General features: G+C 41.3%; 1 protein-coding gene across 1 annotated transcript in view; it reads left to right on the top strand.

The window, feature by feature from the left end:
- LOC108791706 (cytochrome P450 1A1-like) overlaps window positions 1-22,830 on the top strand; it is a 37,224-nt gene that overhangs the window by 10,929 nt on the left and 3,465 nt on the right. Inside the window, exons 3-6 of the mRNA XM_018562264.1 lie at window positions 3,577-4,316; window positions 11,076-11,199; window positions 12,922-13,011; window positions 21,897-22,020. Coding sequence (XP_018417766.1) covers window positions 3,577-4,316; window positions 11,076-11,199; window positions 12,922-13,011; window positions 21,897-22,020 — 1,078 coding nt within the window. The remainder of the gene's footprint in view (window positions 1-3,576; window positions 4,317-11,075; window positions 11,200-12,921; window positions 13,012-21,896; window positions 22,021-22,830) is intronic.

The raw sequence follows: 22,830 nt of genomic DNA, 5'->3' as shown, positions 1-22,830 counted from the left end.
GCTCGGCCATCCTGAATTGCGGCCAGCCGCCGCTCGTTCCCGGGGCCCCCCCCCCCCCCCCCCCCAGGCCCCCAGCATCTGTCAGCTTCTTCTTCTCTCTCCTCCCCACCCAGAGCCACTCCATGCTGGATCCCCTCTGCTCTTCCCACCTGTATGGGCTTAGGCAGCGTGATCTGAGGAAAAATACAGTGCTGAGGCTTGCGGAGGGGGGGGGGGGCGGAGGAGGGAGCAATGTAATTTTGGATGGCGGAGCAGTGAGGAGAGCAGAGCCGCCGTCTGTCAGATTCAGGATGGCCAGTGGCTCTGTGATCTGTGCGTGGCTGAGCGGGTCAGGATGGAGGGTGAGAGGATCAGTGTTTGTAAACAACTGGGAACACGTAGTACCATGTGTCCCCAGTTATGAATGAACAGGAAGTGCTTTACATCACTTCCTGTTCATTCATGAGTTTCTGAATGGGTAGAAGCACTCACTACAGAGGCTTCTACCCATTCATAACTGGTTAATAGTAAATATTTACTATGTCCAGTTTTTGAATGAATACCAAGCCTTTGTACTGAGTGCTTTCCATTAATTCAGAACAGAGGCTGCAGAAAAAGAGATTGAGGACTCTGTGTCCTCAACTTCTTTTTCTATTTCAAAAGGGAAATGTCAGGGGTCTGTTTAGACCCCTGATATTTTAGCAAAGCCCCCCAAAAGTAAAACATAAATAAGTAAAACACAACCCCCCTCCCCTACCCACACACACACACATTATACACATGCAAAAGTGTGCACCTTATTGTGGTGTACGCCATGCACATGCGCTGTTGCACATGCACTGTTTTTTTCTTTTCGAAATAACATTAATTCAGCTGTGTGGCAGCGCATGGCAAAGCATTGTGATGCATTGCCATGCATTGTGATACACTGTGTTGATACACTGTGTTGTGGATAAATGTACACCTGCATCATTGTATCACAACACACACCAGCACAGCACACAAATGATATTTAACATGTTGTTTATTTGCAGTTTTGCGTTTCTTAATTTTTTTTCTTCAAGCCGCAAGCAAATACTGGTCAAAATGCCTCTTACCACTGATTAAATTAGAATTATGCATTAATCCCTTCCCAGCTGAATGGTAGGGGAATAAGAACAGCTTTAGGAACATAAGTTCAGGGCATCAGGGGTGTGGAATTCTTATCGTCCGACGCCCAGGACATGCACTTTGGGCAAGCAGCACGGCTAAATGTAGCGTGGGAGCTGTTTTGTACAAGAGATCTTGAGCGGCTGTACAGCTGCTCAAGATTACTTGTAAGCAGCCTGATTCTCACCCCCCCTCCCCTCACTCACTCCACTCCCCCTCCCCTCTCTCTCTCTGGCTGCTGCCTCTCTGCCCTCCGCCTGTGTCCCCAGCCGCTGCCTCTGTCACCGCCCTATTTCTGCCTTACCACCGTGGTCTTCGGGGTCCCCCACTCTTCTGGGGGACTCAGGACCACGGCAAACTAGTTCAGGTTAGAGAGAGTGGGGAGCAGAGTGGAGAACGTCCACTCTCTGTTCTTCTCCTTGCGAGTACTCACAGAATTGTGCTAGAACTCTTGTTTTGGAGGTGAAAGGGTCAATAAACAGAACCTGTCACCTCCATATGCTATCACATAGAGGCTTGTTATCCCCTGTGTGATAGCAATAAAGGTAAGTGAAAAAAAACTGCCAAAAATAATAAAAATTAAAAATGTAAATTTTTGCAACCGCACATGATCGCCCAAGTCTACACCAGCCCTAAAGGGTAAATTCACTTTCCCAAGTAATTTGGGAAAATGGAATTACCCGCACAAAACTGGCCTCCTCTCCTTCTCTGCTGTACTTAACTGTCAGCGAACGGTCCTTCACATCTGCTAGTACGGGTGTACTATCTGTACCTGTGCCATGTATTCTGAATTTCGCGCGCAAATTGCAAGCACTCGTTGGTCAGCGCGATCACCTGACAGCGCTGACCAATGAGAAGCGCTTCTCAGCACTGCTAAATACGGTTTTGGTTAAAATAATTTTTTTGTATCAGAACAAGTAGATTGTCATAAGGGACAAGTAGATCGGGCCCCCGCTTTAGTCCTTGGACAAGTAGTTTTTTAAAAAAAACGTCCACACCCCTGGGACACATAATATATTGTACATTTGTCTAAAACTGCCTTTCTCAACCTTTTTACACCAGAAGAACCCTTCAAATATTTTCAGGTCATTAGGAACCCCTGCTAAAACCAATTCATTGGGTGTCAGTGTAAAAAATTACATTTGTATTGGTGGGCAGTAGGAAGAATGACCCATTACAGCGGTGGTCAAAATGTCACACTGTGTCTGGCTCTGCCAAATGGCATTGGCTCTGAAACTATGCAGGCACTATTAATTGAGAACACAAACAGTCAAAGTTTAGAGGAGCCCCTAGAAACCTCTGGGGGGACCCTAAGGTCCCACAGAACCCTGGTTGAGAATGGCTGAACTAAAAACATCAATCTTCATCAGCACACCTTTGCTATAAAATAATTATTTTTTTTATTGACAAAGAAAAGCAGGTGACACAAGTTGGCTTGTGATGCCTTCTCTCCTTTGAGAATACAGAAAATAGCTCTTTCATAAGAAAGGTATGCCAGAGAAGATTCCGGCTTTTTTTTTTTTTACTGTGTGATGGCGCCATCTACCTGTTCATTATAGCAATCATTCATTATGCAGTATAAATTATGAGTAAGCTTGCATGGTGTTCAACAAACACAACATTCCTATCCTTAATCTTTAAAAAGTAAACAAGCCGTTCAACCAAAAGAATAATAAAAAAATGCTTATCTTGGCCCCAGCATGCAGAGCGTCCGTGAGACACAGGTGACATCACTGTGCCTCCCAGCAGAGCCGGGAGCTTGAAATCCCACGAGAATGCACTCCTGCAATGGGCTTGAACTGAAACATTAAAAGGGGACAAAATAAGGTTATGTTATTAAAAATTCAGGAAGAGAGGAATTGAATATAATATATGCATACTCCTTTTAGATTTTGTTGATATTAAAATAAATGTTATCATTTTGTAAGTCTTTTTTTATTTGTATTCTTATAGTACTTTTATGTGAGAAGAATGAATGTGTGTACTATGTGTGCTTGTAGCTGTGTATCATTACTCTTGGTAGTCATAGTAATCATGTAAGAAAGCTTATTGAGTGCACTTTCTCTTTCTCCTCTGAGCAAGCCCCAATAAAAGAGATGAACACATTATATTATTCAGATACGTATTATATTCCTTTTATCTTGTGAGCACAATAAGGTAATAAACAAGACAAATTGTTAAAAGCTTATATATATTTTTAGTGGGATATCTGTGATTATGGACTGTGCCAAGCATTGGAGTGTATGCTTACTGAGGGAGAGGGGAATAATGATGATTGGATGCTTCCTCCAAAAAGTGACCAAAATCTGATTCTTTAGCAATACAAACTGTATGGGAAGTAATAAAATACTGAGTTTCATTTCTTTACAGCTTTGAAGAACCTACTTGGAGACCCCTTTTCATTTGAATTGACTCTGGTTCTAATTTCCTTAACAACTGTTTTGCTAGTACTGTGGTCACACAAAAGGAGAGCACTTGCCTTGCCAGGCCCATGGTCACTGCCTATTATAGGCAACTTCTTTCAGCTTGGAGATCAAGCTCATATATCTCTTACTGAGATGAGGAAAATATATGGAGATGTCTTCCTCATCAAATTGGGCATGATGCCTGTTGTTGTTGTAAGTGGCTCTGACACAGTGAGAAAGGTTCTTGGTAAACAAGGAGAGCATTTTGCAGACAGGCCAAAATTCTATTCTTTTTCCCTGCTGGCCAACGGACAAAGTATGACTTTTTCAGAGAAGTACAGTGAGGCCTGGAAAATACATAAGAAGATAATGAAAAATGCTTTAAGGTCTTTTTCAAAAGAAGAGGCCAGTTCATCAAACTGCTCTTGTCGCCTTGAAGAATATATTTCTGCTGAAGCATCAGAGCTTGTTAACAGCATGACTCAACTGTCAAAAAAGCAGGGAAGTTTCAACCCTCTCCCCCTTGTAACAATTACCGTTGCTAATGTTGTGTGTGCTTTGTGTTTTGGTAAGAGATATAACCATCATGACAAAGAGTTTCTCCAAATCATCGAACTCAATGATGACCTCCAAAGATTGTCAGGGGCTGGACTTCTAGCAGATTTTATCCCAGTTTTCAAATATTTGCCATCCTCCGCCTTAAATGAACTGAAGAAATTCATAGGAGCTTTGAATGATTTCATTGCTAAATCTGTACAAGATCACTATGAGTCACATGATGAGGTAAGGGGGCATAAATAATTCTCATTGTTAGTTTAAAATGTGTTTTACATTTTTCTGTTGACTTTATCACTCTACTAATGAAACTCTTAACATTACCAAATAACAATTCCTATTCCTACACGATTCATGTTTTCTTGTTGTTCTGTCCCTGCCACACGTTACCCTGTGGCCTGTATAGCTCGACATGCAGCTAAACCCTTTTATTCTGCAATAAGCCAGACTGGATTAAATCTTAAAGGCTAAGTTCACCTTTTGCAAAAATTAAAGAAATGCATATTTGATAATATAAAAACAAAATCCATTTCTTTCATTTTTGCATTTAAGCCTGGGAAGTACTGCAACGCTGATCACTCGATCAGGGCTGCAGAGCTCAGGCTTCAGCACAATCTCATACAGGCAGAGCTGGACGGGAATGAGGACGGCTGGACTTCAAACTGCATTAAATCACCTCATACAGCATCCAGCCATCCTCCCTCTGGTTAGATGCGGTAGAGCTGTCCTTATTCCTGTCCAGCTGCCCTTCTCCATCTCTCCTATCTGAAACTCCATATCTCAGTACAGAGCTCTGCCTGTAGGAAAATGTGCAGAAGCCTAAGCTTTGCAGCTGTGATCGAGTGATCACCATTGCAATGCTTCCCAGGCTTAAATGCAAAAATGAAAGAAATGCATATTTTTTTATTATCAAATATGCATTTCTCTAATTTTTGCAAAAGGTGTACTTAACCTTTAAAGCTTTATGAACAAAACAGGTTGGGGTGAAACTGGTAAAAAAAGAACATGAAAACACAAAATCAATACATGATATATGTAAATAGAGTGATAGCTCACAAATATTCAGAGAAACAAGTCCGTCCCTACCAGTGATGCTGCCGTAAGGGGAATCTGGGTGTTTACTCCATACATGCGCTTAGGATGGCATCAGATTCTCTTCTCCAAAATGGAGGCTGAGTTCCCAGAATGCACTTCTTCCTTTCTTCTAGAGCTAGAGGTTGCTGTGAACTTACCATAGAAGAACAGTGTGCTCTGTTGTAAAGGAAATGTGGCTGATTTTGAGATGGCAGGTCGATAAGTCAAAAGTCCCATGCCTGAGGGCAGAACACTTGTTGTTACTCATCCTAAATTAGCCCCTATTCAAGTTACGTGGGCCAAATGCAGGAAATAAACGAATTCAGTTCTTCCTCATCTTCGTTGAACTCTTTCACCATAGTTTAGTTTTTGTTTTAAGTGACATATCCAATGTTATAATATTTGCATGTAATGTTTTTTTTAAGATCTGTAATCAAACCATACAATGGATAGGAAAGGGATTCTATATTTAAAACATGTCAAGCTGCCAGAAGAAGGGGTCACCTGGTGTAGAGGTGTAGATAAATCTATCTAAAAATTATGTCACTCTTCCCCTAATAAGCCCAATGTACATAGACTCCAGACACTAAGGGGTTATTCACTAATGAGCAGAAAGATACAGCATAGCTTCAGCTGATGCTTCGGCTCTCTTTGGTTTGGTTCAGTCGACCGTTCGTCCTGCAAATGACAGCTGTAATGTTGTAATGACAGATCAGCGTCCTCAATTGACCCGGGGGCGCTGATCTGTTATTAAACAATAACAACTGGAATGAGCCGGCCGTGACGTCACTGCCAGCTCTGCCCAGTTGTTATTCATTGGCCGGGACCTGCTAAAAGACTCTAGCAGGTTTCCGGCCAATAGGAAACAGTTAGCTGGAGCTAGCTGTCACTGCTAAAGCTGCCCAGCACTGCCCAATTGTTTTTTGTTATAATTTTTTTTCGTTTTCCTTCCTTAAATATCTTTATATATTTTTTTACATTTTCCTATTTTTGATCATTTAAAAATTAATTCTTCGACCCAGGGGCAGACTGACCCATCGGGGAGTCGGGCACGGCCCGAGGGCCCGCGACCAGCATGGGGCCCATGAGGGCCAACCTTAGGGGTGTGCGAGCTGTGCGGCCGCAAAGGTCGCCATGACAACAAGGGCACCGTGCGACCGACACAGCTTGTCTGGAGAGAAGCCGCGCCCGCAGCTGTCAGGATGGCCGAGCGGGTAGGAGATCGGAGCCGCTGTCATCCTGTCAGTTTCAGGATGACAGCGGCTCTGTGCGTGGCAGAGCCAGGGATCGGTAAATATCAATGATATTTACCGGTTCTCCGTGTGAGAAGGCCAAACACTGGAGCGATCGTCTGATCACTCCAGTGTTTGTAAATAACTGGGGACACATAGTACTATGTGTCCCCAGTTATGAATGAACAGGCTGTGATTTACATCACAGCCTGTTCATTCAAGATTTCCTCAATGGGGAGAAGCACTCACTACAGAGGCTCCTCCCCATTCAGAAACAGCTGATTGATGATAGATAAATATGTACTGTGTCTGAATGAATGGGAAGCCTCTGTACTGAGTGCTTCCCATTCATTGAGTGCTGAGGCTGCAGAAAAAGAAATTGAGGATTTGGTGTCCTCAATTTCTTTCCTATTTTAAAAGGGAAATGTCAGGGGTCTGTTTGGACCCCTAATATTTCCCCGAAGACCCCCCAACAGTACAAAACAAATAAATAATAATAAAATAAAAAAATATGAAAAAAAAATTTAAACAATTATTTTTAAAAAGTGAAAACTGCCCCCCCTGCCCCCCACACACGCACATATTATTAGACATGTGCGGAGTTAGGGTGTGGCCACTGTGGGGTGTGGTCACCGAGGGGTGTGGTCACTGAGGGGCGCTGTAAAGCTTTCTCGCACAGGGCGCCAAAAGGCCTAAGGCCGGCCCTGGGGCCAGTGACCAGGCCTGCCGATAGGGGTGTACAGGCAGCTGCCCTGTACTAGGCGGGCCCCATCAAGTGAGCGGGGACCGAACGCAGCACGGGCTAGGGGAGTCTGCCTCCACACATCCTGTCAGCGCCGATACTAGGGGGGCATATAATATCATTCAGCCAGGGTGGATGATACCCCTCTCCCTCTGCAGGCATTGCCAGGGCACCTGAGGGCACTGGGGAAGGGGGGCCTAGAAGGTCGGGCAGAGATTCAGCCAGGAGTGAGACAACTGGAGGACGGAGGAGGCAAGCTGTCAGCAGGTATGAGGAGTTCTCCTGCACTCACACTTTCTCCTATACACTTTACATTCCGGCCTGGAGCAGCGTGGCGAGGGGGAAGGGGGGATTCTTCTCCCTGTCTCAGCCTTCTCCTCTCTTCCTCCCCTGGCTTCTTGAACTATGAGCGGGCTGCATAGTAATGCTGTGTGTGCGTGTCCTGCATTGTGTGTACTGTATTGCGTGTGTATTGTGTGTACTGTATTGCGTGTGTATTCTGTGTGTATTGCATGTGTATTGTGTGTACTGTATGTGTATTGTGTGTGTGCTGTGTGTGTATTATGTGTTGTGTGTGTATGCGTATTAAGTGTTGTGTGTGTGTATTAGGCCTCATTCACACTGGGAGCACATCACACACGTGTGATTGCGCGCAGCAGCCTGTTCTCCTCTATGGGAAGACGCGGCTGTACGGTGTCATCCGTGTCTGATGGACCCTTTCTGCGTCCAAGTGCGGAGCCCCCGTACCCGCATAGATGTGAAGTCCGGGTGTCCGTATGATGTACAACTGTGTCCTCCCATAGAGAAGAACAGGCTGCTGCATGCAGCCACATGCAGCCCCTGTCCCTCCCGGGATCGGCTGTTTACAGGCGTGCACGCCGCATGGACATGCATGCCCAGTGTGAGTGAGGACATGTATGCCCTTATGTGTTATGTGTGTGTTGTGTGTGTGAGGTCTGCCATGCGTTGGCTCTGTTCTGAGGTCTGCCGTGCGTTGGTTCTGTTCTGAGGTCTGCCGTGCGTTGGTTCTGGTCTGAAGTCTGCCGTGCGTTGGTTCTGTTTTGAGTTCTGCCGTGCATTGGTTCTGATCTGAGGTCTGCCGTGCGTTGGTTCTGATCTGAGGTCTGCAGTGCGTTAGTTCTGATCTGAGGTTTGCAGTGCGTTAGTTCTAGTCTGAAGTTTGCAGTGCGTTAGTTCTGGTCTGAGGTTTGCAGTGCGTTAGTTCTGATCTGAGGTTTGCAGTGTGTTGGTTCTAGCCTGAGATTTGTAGTGCGTTGGTTCTTGTCTAAGGTTTGCAGTGTGTTGGTTTTGGTCTGAGGTTTGCAGTGTGTTGGTTCTGGTCTGAGGTTTGCCGTACGTTGGTTTTGGACTGAGGCTTGCTGTGCGTTGATTTGTACAGCGATCATTCCTAAATTGTAGAGGATCTTCAGGGGTGGGCAAACTCTGGCTCTGTAACTGTGGTGGAGCTCCAAGACCCATGATGCATTGCAATACTTTTGCATATACATGACGCCCACAGCCAGATGCATGATGGGATTTATAGTTTTACCACAGCTAGATGAATGAAATTTGCCCACCCCTTGTAATAATGCATTGGGTGGATTTTATATATGTTAAGCCCAAGGGGGCCCCATAATCTCTTTCACTTATTTTATATTCTGCTCTGTACCACGAAGGTACCGTGCAAAATAACCTAGCTGAATGCCGCCCTGCGGCATTCGGCTATTCACTCACTGCCGTTCGGCCCCTATGAGAATAGGGGTGAACAGCAGCGAATCAGCTACCGGAGCTTCGTCTCAGCTGATCCAGATGTTGGACCGGCTGAGTCGAAGTCCCTCTGCACTTGTACCGATGTACGGTTGAAATCAGCCATACTGAGCCGGAGTAATACCCGTCGTTCGGCTCTGTTCACTTTGGCTCAGTTATTCACTCGGCTGCCTTTGGCAGCTCTGTGAATATCCCTGTAAATAAATCTCATAAATATCTGAAAAATAGTGAAAATCCCTCCAATGTGGCAATCATAAATAAATATGTGTATGACGCCAACAGTAATACAGTAATATAAACAGTTCCAAAAATTGATAATACGTCCGAAAAGAATATACACGTGCGAGATCTGTATGTACAGTCTTCACTAATCAGCTACTTGAGCTAATGGAGTGTGCCAGGCTTGGTAAGTGTTGCAAAGTGCAGTAAGTCACAGCAACAAATCAGTTTTAATATTTTTCCTTGTTTACTACTGTGAATGGAAATGTCATTGTTTGATGCCAGTTGCAACTGGTGCTACCTAATCAGTGTTACAATGCTATGAAGCTTTGCCTTATATTTTATCACCTTGTAGTATTGTGACCTTCTAGTCTTGTGACTATATTTTTATGTTACTATTCATTGAGGTTAACTTGCCAACTCTAAAATCTTGGATTTCCGCTAACTTTTGGTCCCTGTGATAATGTTCACTAGTGCAAACAGAGTGGTAAATCAATAGGGACACAGGAGGCAATACAATAAAAACTTGACAAAGAATCTAATCCTTGCCACTCTATGCAAACGCTTTGCCTTGACATACACTATAATGTTCCTTCCACATAATTTGCTATTCAAAGTAAACACAGTTAAATGAACTGTCTATACTCCTTTAGTAAATGTCTTCTAATGTTATAATGTATATTTGAAGGTGGGGCTATTACCTTATATTTTCAAGGAAGCAAGGTGGGGCTATTACCTTTTTTGTTTTTTCCAACACATTCTGATTTCATTAATATGTCATACATATTGGACATAGGTGAAATGGTTCCATCCACCTAAAATCATATATCAGTTTTCAGCAGATAATGGATAGTTGAAAGTACCCTGTGATTTAAACAAAAAAAATTAAACTCAAGTTTTATTGCTGTCTTTATTACTGATTTCTGGCAATGCTGTTTAAATTAGTCCCAAGGCAGAGGTTGCCTACTTTCTAACTACATGTCTACTTTAAATTAAATGGTTTTTGAAAGAGGACCTCCATGTCCAAAAAGACAAGCGGATGGCAAAGGATTAGTCACCAGTATTCCCTGTAGCCTACCTGCAGCTGATTTTTCCCCCATTACTGACTTACCATGGCTTATTTATTTATTTGTTTATTTATTTTTGGTATTTAGATAGCGCAGACAATTTACGCAGCTCTTTACATCACACATTTACATCAGTCCCTGCCCTTAAGGAGCTTACAACCTAAGGTCCCTATCGCACATGAATACATACAGGGCCAATTAAGACAGATTCTGTACTGTGTCTGTGTAAAAGCAGTCATCTTGGTAGAAGAGTAGATATTTGGTTCTTCCTGTCAGAGCTGCCCCCTGATGATTAGTGATCTGTTAGTAAGGGAATATTCAGGGCCGTTCACATATACAAGGGTGACCTGCGTTTTACCACATGGGGTCAGTACAGGTCACTGCTAAGACACATATAAAGCCGTTGTTTTCTATGTAACCAGTTCACACCACAACTTGGGTGTGTTGTGCAATGTGCTGCCCTGCAAAAAAATGCATCACGCTGCACTGGGTGCCACTGGAGGTCACCACACCACAGTACAGCAGTACAGCGCACCATGCTGCTGTGCAGGGACCTGAATGGAGTGTACACTACCAATAATGTTGTCATCCTAAAACAGTGAGTTCCTTAACAAGGACCTTGATTGCAGCATCACCAAGCATTATTTTAATGAAAGTTGCAGATATACACATACTGAAAATATTTTTTTCTAATTATATTACATAACATGCAAAGCTTCTATAAGTGCATGTTTTGCAAATGGTTCAAAATGTTAACCAAATATGAACCAAATCAAATGAACCAAATGTTAACCAAATCATAAATCCCTGTGGGATTATATTAGGACATTAAAAACTAAATCCTTTTTTGTGTATTAATAGAACTATTTCTCTCATTGCTTTCTAGAATAATATCAGAGATATAACAGATGCCCTGATCCAGCTCTGCAGTAACAGAAACAATGAGGATAAACATCACAAACTAACTGATGAACAGATCATCATCACTGTGAATGACATATTTGGTGCAGGTGATATTATACTACATCTCACTGTCCATTCAGTAATTATAATGTGTGCACTAACATTTTCAGCCCCTAATATATTTTATTGTTTGATGAAGTGGGCCTTTTTAGGAAGGGTGGTGAAATATATGCTTTCATTGTACTTTGTCCTTTTGAAGTGCAAAAATGTTTTTGTAATTTGCAGAAACAAATGCTGAAAACGACACAGGTTTATAAAAAAAAAACAAAAAACAGGCAAAGTAAACCAAAAAAACCACGACTTTAAAGTAAATCAGTTGCAAATTTGGCAAGTTAAACGGAGCATATGATTGTAATATTACTACTCAAAGGCTACATTTGGTGAAAAGGAAAGGTTCAAATTATAAGCAGATGCAGACATATAGATTTAGGAAGCACTGTATGCCTTACCTCTTCTTCTGATTTCCTGAGCTGTATATCCCACCACTAACTCTAGGGAGACAAGTTCTCAAGATCCTTCTGAAATCTCTTAACAGATATGCAGAAAAAAAAATATCTCCAATAGCCCTCTTACAAGTGCATACACTTTTTGGTTAGTTAGTCAATATGCCCAATACTGGCTAAAAGGCTATAATGGAAATGCCAAGTTAACTCTACCGATCAGTTTTGTTTGGAGAATTAAACAAACCCTTGTTAGTAGCTTGTCTTAGTCCTCTGAGCTTTGTAATGCAGATACACATGTATTATGCAAATGTTTTCCATGAGATGACCATCGATGCAAAGCCATCTTGTTTTTTCAGAGAACCGAGCTTTCATACATGAAAGCCACCATGTTCTACAATAACTAACAGCCACCTTCTTAGAGATAAAAAAATGTATTCCACACTGGTAACAGCATAACAAAATTCTTCAGTGCATCTAATAATTTTATTTAAGCATGTAACCAAATGTAAATGTTTTCATGTTACATAACATATGGAAACTGGCTTGTAAAGGTTTCAAGTCACATCCAATCTTTACATGGAAATACTTTCAGAAAGTGATGGTAGACCAAGTAGTTCGCTCAGGTGTGATTTATACGGTGTAGTGTCAAAATGTAATTTTGTATAACACATCTTGATGTGTCTCGGAGCTTGAAAAGTCAGAGAGAAGGAACGGATCCTAAAGTGGAAGATAAAGAACAAGATTTGAGGAGGAGATATGTAGAGCTGGAGTAGAAAGAAGAAATACGGGGCATGATGAGGGTAAGCAAAATGAGAACAGGAGGAGGAAAAAAAGGGGAGAGATGTCGAATGAGGGAAATTAGGGTGTGGTAGGCAAGAGAAGGGGTCACTGGGAAGTATATAACGCTAGGGCGTGTCGGGGAACGGCGAGGTCTGCCCCCGTTCTCTTTTCCCTGATCCCGAGAGAAGCAGGTGAGAGCATTTATGCTTTCACCTCATCACATTCAAATAGAGGTATGTAGATCTTCTTCCCATTGAGTCTTAAAGGGAAGTGGGTGCAGCCTTCCATTTTTGTTAAGGGTATTTTATAGAATAGAAATTGTGTGCCTATTCGCTGTATTCCCAGAACATATGGCTTTTGGTCCTGTAATATACTGTAGTTGCAGATTTTTAAGTATGACCATAAAGGCAGTGGGCAAGTAAGGCCTAAGTGCTCTAGATCGGTTCTGCCTTTTCTAATAAATTCTATAACTTTCGATGGAGATGGATAACTTTAATACTTCAAGAAAGATATAAGATTATTTGTAATACTATTTTCCCTTTTTAGGATTTGACACCATATCCTCTGGACTACTGTGGTGTATGCTATACTTATTGAAGTATCCTGAGATACAAGATAAAATTCACAAGGAAATAGGTAAAACATTTGTATTACTTTAATGCAGTTTTAGTTTAAAAACTACAACCCTGGAGCTTGTACTACTCTCTCACTGTAGCTAGTGGATGACAAGTACAGCTGCTGTCAGATTTGGGGCACTTAGCTTAAGTATAAGAGCAGGTGGTTCAGGAGCTTAAATTGAACTGATTCCGTGTCCAGACAATTAACAATCAAGTATTTACTTATTCTTAACAAGCAGCAAATGAGCTTTATCACAAGACCTCACTGACCTCTCTAGCGGCAGGCACTGTGGATCAATTCATCCTCAGAGATTACAGCCGTAGCACTGGCACTTTCTCTCAGCAGCTAAGCTCCCCATGCTCCTCCCTGCCAGCAATAACTCAGCAGCATTCCAGCAGGGAGTTTCTCAACAGTGCCTCTTTTAGCTGTAGTGTAGAAATCTGTATAAATAAATTAATAATTTAACTGCCAAAGTGTATGCTATATTGCACAAAACTTTCTTACACCCCTAGGGTTACTGCATGGATTATTTTTAAACACTAAGATGGATTTACGTAATCATTGATGCACATTAGTTCAGTGACCCATGCGATTGGGGTGTGTAAAAGGGGTGTGTCCTATGTTAATGTCCCTCTTTCCTAGCTAAGGTTAGCAAATGTGCACCAGTACCCACTCCTTCAGATATCGTATTAGCCCTCTAATGTAAAAAAGCACCATGTCTTTCTTTGCTGTAAGTATGGATGAAACCCAACTTCAGAGTCTTTGTTGTGAGGATGTTTGAGAACGAATTGTTTCACATAACAAGCGGCTAAAGAGGTCAGGGATGACCTGTTTTAATGCTTATTTTCTGCTTGTTAAGGCTATGTGCATAATTTAAAGGTTATAGTCTGGGCACAGTTGCATGTTAAGTTTAATAACAGGTATAATAATAATTACCTAATAAGGCTGAAATTGATAAGCATGCTTTATATTAGGGCTGTGGAAATTAACGATTAATTCCTTGATTAATCGTTAACATTTTTGATCGATTAAATTGCTTTTGATCGCTAATGCAAATACTCACCTCTCCGCCGGCTTCCGGGAGTCCCGTCGGAGATCCGGTGACGTCACGATCATCAACGTCACCAGACTCCTCCCGCTTCCCCAAGTGGCTCCGTGGGCTAACTAAGGGAAGGGGGAGGAGTCCGGTGACGTTGATGTCCGTGACGTCACTGGACTCCTCCCCGATTCCCTTCGTTAGCTGAAGGAGCCACTTGGGCCGGTGAGTTTGCCCAAGAAACTTGTTCTGCCGTATCAATTTTTAAATAGGTTATACTTACATGTAAAGGGAACATCACTGTGCAGCCTGCCAATTGACATCGAACCTTTCTTCTACAATATTCCCAGCTAGTCAGTGTGCCCACAAGTGTGGACCAAACTCCAAGGCATTGGCCTATACACATACAGAAGAGCAATGAAGTAATAAAATGAACTAGGATCACACTAATCCAGCACGTTATTATTCTGAGTTGCCCCACTCAAGCGGCGGCCATATTGAGTGGGGCACGTGAGATTAATAACATGCTGGATTAGTGTGATCCTAGTTCATTTTATTACTTCATTGCTGTGCTGTATGTGTATAGGCCAATGTAGTTGGATCTGTATGTGCGTTATAATTAATCGATACAAAAAATTTCGATTAATCAAACACAAAAATTTTAATCAGTAACAGCCCTACTTTATGTACTGTGTAATGCAACTGATGTAATCTGAAACCAGAATCTCAGTGTTGTATGGTCACATTACTAACCACTGAGCCATTGTGCAGTATCTGGGTACCATACCCCCCTTTACCATCCATGCTGCATAGCAGGTAGAAATGCTTGTCTGACCTGAGCCTTAGGCAAAGAGCCCTGTTATTACTATTAGTGTTAAAACACAGTGAATAGTCCATATAGTCCTATAACATTCCTGGTGCAACAAAATTTATCGCAATCCGTGCGTTGATGTGGGCGATACTATGAAACTTGCTGGGGATTTAGGTAATCATAAATAAATATGTGTATGACGCCAACAGTAATACAGTAATATAAACAGTTCCAAAAATTGATAATACGTCCGAAAAGAATATACACGTGCGAGATCTGTATGTACAGTCTTCACTAATCAGCTACTTGAGCTAATGGAGTGTGCCAGGCTTGGTAAGTGTTGCAAAGTGCAGTAAGTCACAGCAACAAATCAGTTTTAATATTTTTCCTTGTTTACTACTGTGAATGGAAATGTCATTGTTTGATGCCAGTTGCAACTGGTGCTACCTAATCAGTGTTACAATGCTATGAAGCTTTGCCTTATATTTTATCACCTTGTAGTATTGTGACCTTCTAGTCTTGTGACTATATTTTTATGTTACTATTCATTGAGGTTAACTTGCCAACTCTAAAATCTTGGATTTCCGCTAACTTTTGGTCCCTGTGATAATGTTCACTAGTGCAAACAGAGTGGTAAATCAATAGGGACACAGGAGGCAATACAATAAAAACTTGACAAAGAATCTAATCCTTGCCACTCTATGCAAACGCTTTGCCTTGACATACACTATAATGTTCCTTCCACATAATTTGCTATTCAAAGTAAACACAGTTAAATGAACTGTCTATACTCCTTTAGTAAATGTCTTCTAATGTTATAATGTATATTTGAAGGTGGGGCTATTACCTTATATTTTCAAGGAAGCAAGGTGGGGCTATTACCTTTTTTGTTTTTTCCAACACATTCTGATTTCATTAATATGTCATACATATTGGACATAGGTGAAATGGTTCCATCCACCTAAAATCATATATCAGTTTTCAGCAGATAATGGATAGTTGAAAGTACCCTGTGATTTAAACAAAAAAAATTAAACTCAAGTTTTATTGCTGTCTTTATTACTGATTTCTGGCAATGCTGTTTAAATTAGTCCCAAGGCAGAGGTTGCCTACTTTCTAACTACATGTCTACTTTAAATTAAATGGTTTTTGAAAGAGGACCTCCATGTCCAAAAAGACAAGCGGATGGCAAAGGATTAGTCACCAGTATTCCCTGTAGCCTACCTGCAGCTGATTTTTCCCCCATTACTGACTTACCATGGCTTATTTATTTATTTGTTTATTTATTTTTGGTATTTAGATAGCGCAGACAATTTACGCAGCTCTTTACATCACACATTTACATCAGTCCCTGCCCTTAAGGAGCTTACAACCTAAGGTCCCTATCGCACATGAATACATACAGGGCCAATTAAGACAGATTCTGTACTGTGTCTGTGTAAAAGCAGTCATCTTGGTAGAAGAGTAGATATTTGGTTCTTCCTGTCAGAGCTGCCCCCTGATGATTAGTGATCTGTTAGTAAGGGAATATTCAGGGCCGTTCACATATACAAGGGTGACCTGCGTTTTACCACATGGGGTCAGTACAGGTCACTGCTAAGACACATATAAAGCCGTTGTTTTCTATGTAACCAGTTCACACCACAACTTGGGTGTGTTGTGCAATGTGCTGCCCTGCAAAAAAATGCATCACGCTGCACTGGGTGCCACTGGAGGTCACCACACCACAGTACAGCAGTACAGCGCACCATGCTGCTGTGCAGGGACCTGAATGGAGTGTACACTACCAATAATGTTGTCATCCTAAAACAGTGAGTTCCTTAACAAGGACCTTGATTGCAGCATCACCAAGCATTATTTTAATGAAAGTTGCAGATATACACATACTGAAAATATTTTTTTCTAATTATATTACATAACATGCAAAGCTTCTATAAGTGCATGTTTTGCAAATGGTTCAAAATGTTAACCAAATATGAACCAAATCAAATGAACCAAATGTTAACCAAATCATAAATCCCTGTGGGATTATATTAGGACATTAAAAACTAAATCCTTTTTTGTGTATTAATAGAACTATTTCTCTCATTGCTTTCTAGAATAATATCAGAGATATAACAGATGCCCTGATCCAGCTCTGCAGTAACAGAAACAATGAGGATAAACATCACAAACTAACTGATGAACAGATCATCATCACTGTGAATGACATATTTGGTGCAGGTGATATTATACTACATCTCACTGTCCATTCAGTAATTATAATGTGTGCACTAACATTTTCAGCCCCTAATATATTTTATTGTTTGATGAAGTGGGCCTTTTTAGGAAGGGTGGTGAAATATATGCTTTCATTGTACTTTGTCCTTTTGAAGTGCAAAAATGTTTTTGTAATTTGCAGAAACAAATGCTGAAAACGACACAGGTTTATAAAAAAAAAACAAAAAACAGGCAAAGTAAACCAAAAAAACCACGACTTTAAAGTAAATCAGTTGCAAATTTGGCAAGTTAAACGGAGCATATGATTGTAATATTACTACTCAAAGGCTACATTTGGTGAAAAGGAAAGGTTCAAATTATAAGCAGATGCAGACATATAGATTTAGGAAGCACTGTATGCCTTACCTCTTCTTCTGATTTCCTGAGCTGTATATCCCACCACTAACTCTAGGGAGACAAGTTCTCAAGATCCTTCTGAAATCTCTTAACAGATATGCAGAAAAAAAAATATCTCCAATAGCCCTCTTACAAGTGCATACACTTTTTGGTTAGTTAGTCAATATGCCCAATACTGGCTAAAAGGCTATAATGGAAATGCCAAGTTAACTCTACCGATCAGTTTTGTTTGGAGAATTAAACAAACCCTTGTTAGTAGCTTGTCTTAGTCCTCTGAGCTTTGTAATGCAGATACACATGTATTATGCAAATGTTTTCCATGAGATGACCATCGATGCAAAGCCATCTTGTTTTTTCAGAGAACCGAGCTTTCATACATGAAAGCCACCATGTTCTACAATAACTAACAGCCACCTTCTTAGAGATAAAAAAATGTATTCCACACTGGTAACAGCATAACAAAATTCTTCAGTGCATCTAATAATTTTATTTAAGCATGTAACCAAATGTAAATGTTTTCATGTTACATAACATATGGAAACTGGCTTGTAAAGGTTTCAAGTCACATCCAATCTTTACATGGAAATACTTTCAGAAAGTGATGGTAGACCAAGTAGTTCGCTCAGGTGTGATTTATACGGTGTAGTGTCAAAATGTAATTTTGTATAACACATCTTGATGTGTCTCGGAGCTTGAAAAGTCAGAGAGAAGGAACGGATCCTAAAGTGGAAGATAAAGAACAAGATTTGAGGAGGAGATATGTAGAGCTGGAGTAGAAAGAAGAAATACGGGGCATGATGAGGGTAAGCAAAATGAGAACAGGAGGAGGAAAAAAAGGGGAGAGATGTCGAATGAGGGAAATTAGGGTGTGGTAGGCAAGAGAAGGGGTCACTGGGAAGTATATAACGCTAGGGCGTGTCGGGGAACGGCGAGGTCTGCCCCCGTTCTCTTTTCCCTGATCCCGAGAGAAGCAGGTGAGAGCATTTATGCTTTCACCTCATCACATTCAAATAGAGGTATGTAGATCTTCTTCCCATTGAGTCTTAAAGGGAAGTGGGTGCAGCCTTCCATTTTTGTTAAGGGTATTTTATAGAATAGAAATTGTGTGCCTATTCGCTGTATTCCCAGAACATATGGCTTTTGGTCCTGTAATATACTGTAGTTGCAGATTTTTAAGTATGACCATAAAGGCAGTGGGCAAGTAAGGCCTAAGTGCTCTAGATCGGTTCTGCCTTTTCTAATAAATTCTATAACTTTCGATGGAGATGGATAACTTTAATACTTCAAGAAAGATATAAGATTATTTGTAATACTATTTTCCCTTTTTAGGATTTGACACCATATCCTCTGGACTACTGTGGTGTATGCTATACTTATTGAAGTATCCTGAGATACAAGATAAAATTCACAAGGAAATAGGTAAAACATTTGTATTACTTTAATGCAGTTTTAGTTTAAAAACTACAACCCTGGAGCTTGTACTACTCTCTCACTGTAGCTAGTGGATGACAAGTACAGCTGCTGTCAGATTTGGGGCACTTAGCTTAAGTATAAGAGCAGGTGGTTCAGGAGCTTAAATTGAACTGATTCCGTGTCCAGACAATTAACAATCAAGTATTTACTTATTCTTAACAAGCAGCAAATGAGCTTTATCACAAGACCTCACTGACCTCTCTAGCGGCAGGCACTGTGGATCAATTCATCCTCAGAGATTACAGCCGTAGCACTGGCACTTTCTCTCAGCAGCTAAGCTCCCCATGCTCCTCCCTGCCAGCAATAACTCAGCAGCATTCCAGCAGGGAGTTTCTCAACAGTGCCTCTTTTAGCTGTAGTGTAGAAATCTGTATAAATAAATTAATAATTTAACTGCCAAAGTGTATGCTATATTGCACAAAACTTTCTTACACCCCTAGGGTTACTGCATGGATTATTTTTAAACACTAAGATGGATTTACGTAATCATTGATGCACATTAGTTCAGTGACCCATGCGATTGGGGTGTGTAAAAGGGGTGTGTCCTATGTTAATGTCCCTCTTTCCTAGCTAAGGTTAGCAAATGTGCACCAGTACCCACTCCTTCAGATATCGTATTAGCCCTCTAATGTAAAAAAGCACCATGTCTTTCTTTGCTGTAAGTATGGATGAAACCCAACTTCAGAGTCTTTGTTGTGAGGATGTTTGAGAACGAATTGTTTCACATAACAAGCGGCTAAAGAGGTCAGGGATGACCTGTTTTAATGCTTATTTTCTGCTTGTTAAGGCTATGTGCATAATTTAAAGGTTATAGTCTGGGCACAGTTGCATGTTAAGTTTAATAACAGGTATAATAATAATTACCTAATAAGGCTGAAATTGATAAGCATGCTTTATATTAGGGCTGTGGAAATTAACGATTAATTCCTTGATTAATCGTTAACATTTTTGATCGATTAAATTGCTTTTGATCGCTAATGCAAATACTCACCTCTCCGCCGGCTTCCGGGAGTCCCGTCGGAGATCCGGTGACGTCACGATCATCAACGTCACCAGACTCCTCCCGCTTCCCCAAGTGGCTCCGTGGGCTAACTAAGGGAAGGGGGAGGAGTCCGGTGACGTTGATGTCCGTGACGTCACTGGACTCCTCCCCGATTCCCTTCGTTAGCTGAAGGAGCCACTTGGGCCGGTGAGTTTGCCCAAGAAACTTGTTCTGCCGTATCAATTTTTAAATAGGTTATACTTACATGTAAAGGGAACATCACTGTGCAGCCTGCCAATTGACATCGAACCTTTCTTCTACAATATTCCCAGCTAGTCAGTGTGCCCACAAGTGTGGACCAAACTCCAAGGCATTGGCCTATACACATACAGAAGAGCAATGAAGTAATAAAATGAACTAGGATCACACTAATCCAGCACGTTATTATTCTGAGTTGCCCCACTCAAGCGGCGGCCATATTGAGTGGGGCACGTGAGATTAATAACATGCTGGATTAGTGTGATCCTAGTTCATTTTATTACTTCATTGCTGTGCTGTATGTGTATAGGCCAATGTAGTTGGATCTGTATGTGCGTTATAATTAATCGATACAAAAAATTTCGATTAATCAAACACAAAAATTTTAATCAGTAACAGCCCTACTTTATGTACTGTGTAATGCAACTGATGTAATCTGAAACCAGAATCTCAGTGTTGTATGGTCACATTACTAACCACTGAGCCATTGTGCAGTATCTGGGTACCATACCCCCCTTTACCATCCATGCTGCATAGCAGGTAGAAATGCTTGTCTGACCTGAGCCTTAGGCAAAGAGCCCTGTTATTACTATTAGTGTTAAAACACAGTGAATAGTCCATATAGTCCTATAACATTCCTGGTGCAACAAAATTTATCGCAATCCGTGCGTTGATGTGGGCGATACTATGAAACTTGCTGGGGATTTAGGCGAGTGCCGTACGTCTCCCCTCAAAGTGTGCACTCACCGTGATCTGATGGCTGTAGTAAGAATGAACAAAAGGATCGAAGGATCGAAAATGATATTACTGTGTGGGGTGGTGTCTCTATAGCAGCAATTGCTGCTTCCCCTATGCTGGATTCCGAAGAAGCACACCCAGATAAAGGAGAAGAGGCACACATCATTTACAATCCTTTTGTTCATTCTTCTAGCAGATACTGCTCTTCCTAAGCTGGAGACACAATCTGTGGCTGCGCTGGAGTGACCTTTCTTGAAAGTCAAAACTCATTGCCCCATCAGGAATCTGAAGAATGACACGCCGCCTGCTGGACACTGATTGGAAAAAGACACAGTGAGGACGTTGCGGCTCCATGAGTTACTATACAAGCGCTTTCGGCTGCTTACTACAGCCATCAGATCACGGTGAGTGCACACTTTGAGGGGAGACGTACGGCACTCGCCTAAATCCACAGCAAGTTTCATAGGATCGCCCACATCAACGCACGGATTGCGATAAATTTTGTTGCACCAGGAATGTTATAGGACTATATGGACTATTCACTGTGTTTTAACACTAATAGTAATATTTAAACAGGATATTGCAGGGTACACTGCCCAGGATTATTGAATCACAGATACACAGGTGTATATACGAGTACGTAACTCAGTCACTTATTTTTGCACTGTTTCACTTATATTTAGAGCTATACACTGTTTTTTATATGTTTGGCGGATATATTTTGGACACTAGATAATTTTGAAACTGTATAGTGACCTATACATGCTGATCGTTTATTTTCATTCATCACTCATCACGGTTGGAATACAGGTCGATGGACCAATAGTGGTACACATGTCATTTAGTTATTACTTAGTTAGGCACATTCACAAGATTGGCGCTGCATATTTGTTAATACATATTAGTTATCTCAGCTTCTACATCACAACCGTACTGATCATAACTCTTGGACTTTCTACTATTCATCTGTGTACCTATTTTTTCTACAGATGAAAATATTGGAATCAGCAGATCACCAAGATTTGACGATAGAAAAGCTTTGCATTACACAGAAGCATTTATCAATGAAGTCATGAGGCATGCATCATTTGTACCATTTACAATTCCACACTGGTAGGTATAAATAAACTTATTCCAAACACATGTGTGTGCACATACAGTATATAGAGATATACATGCACTAATACAAAGAAAAACTGTCCTGGCTTATATTTAAATATTTTTTACTATGTTGTTCATAGTTTGTTTAGAAGGTTCTCTTAAAAAAAGGGGTTCAATAGAAATGTAAGTATTTTCACTCTATCAATGGGCAAATGCTTAATACACACTTATGGGTGAAGATTTCCTGCTCCAGACCATGTACTGGACAATAAAAGAGCAGGTGGATGAAGTCATCCGTGTGCTCCTTCCTTTTGTAAGTATATCCACAATATTTAACTTACAGCATTGAACCAAGCAATAGAGCCCTTATAAACTTACAGTGCTGGCCTCCAAACAGGGGGCTAAAATAAAGACACATTAAAACCCCGTTCACATTGAGCGATTTATCGCACGGTAATTCCCGCGATACCGCGGCAAATTACTGCGCGATATCGCGCTCCAATGCATTTCAATGGGGCAAAGGGTCCTGCTGTCGCGGGTCGTGTGTCGCTACAGCAGGACCCTTTTTGGAGCGGATTTAGCCGCAATTCAAGCTTGCTCAATGCAAGCTTGAATGCGATATCGCGCTGCAAATCTCGCGATGTCGCGCAATATGCAAATCGTGCGACAAACGCGCGATTTGCATATCGCGCAGTGGGAACGGGGCCTAAGGCAACTTTACTAGTTGTATTTAAAATACCTTTAATCATTTTAATGGGTACAATACTGGATTAAAGTGTTGTGTTCCATGTCTGCAATTCCACTTTAAGTAGGAGGATATAT

Source organism: Nanorana parkeri, unplaced genomic scaffold (genome assembly GCF_000935625.1).
Source record: "Nanorana parkeri isolate BGI_ZX_2015 unplaced genomic scaffold, ASM93562v1 scaffold569, whole genome shotgun sequence".
NCBI lineage: Eukaryota > Metazoa > Chordata > Amphibia > Anura > Dicroglossidae > Nanorana > Nanorana parkeri.
Note: the sequence above shows the minus strand (reverse complement) of the source record. Positions and strands in the feature narration are given on the sequence as shown.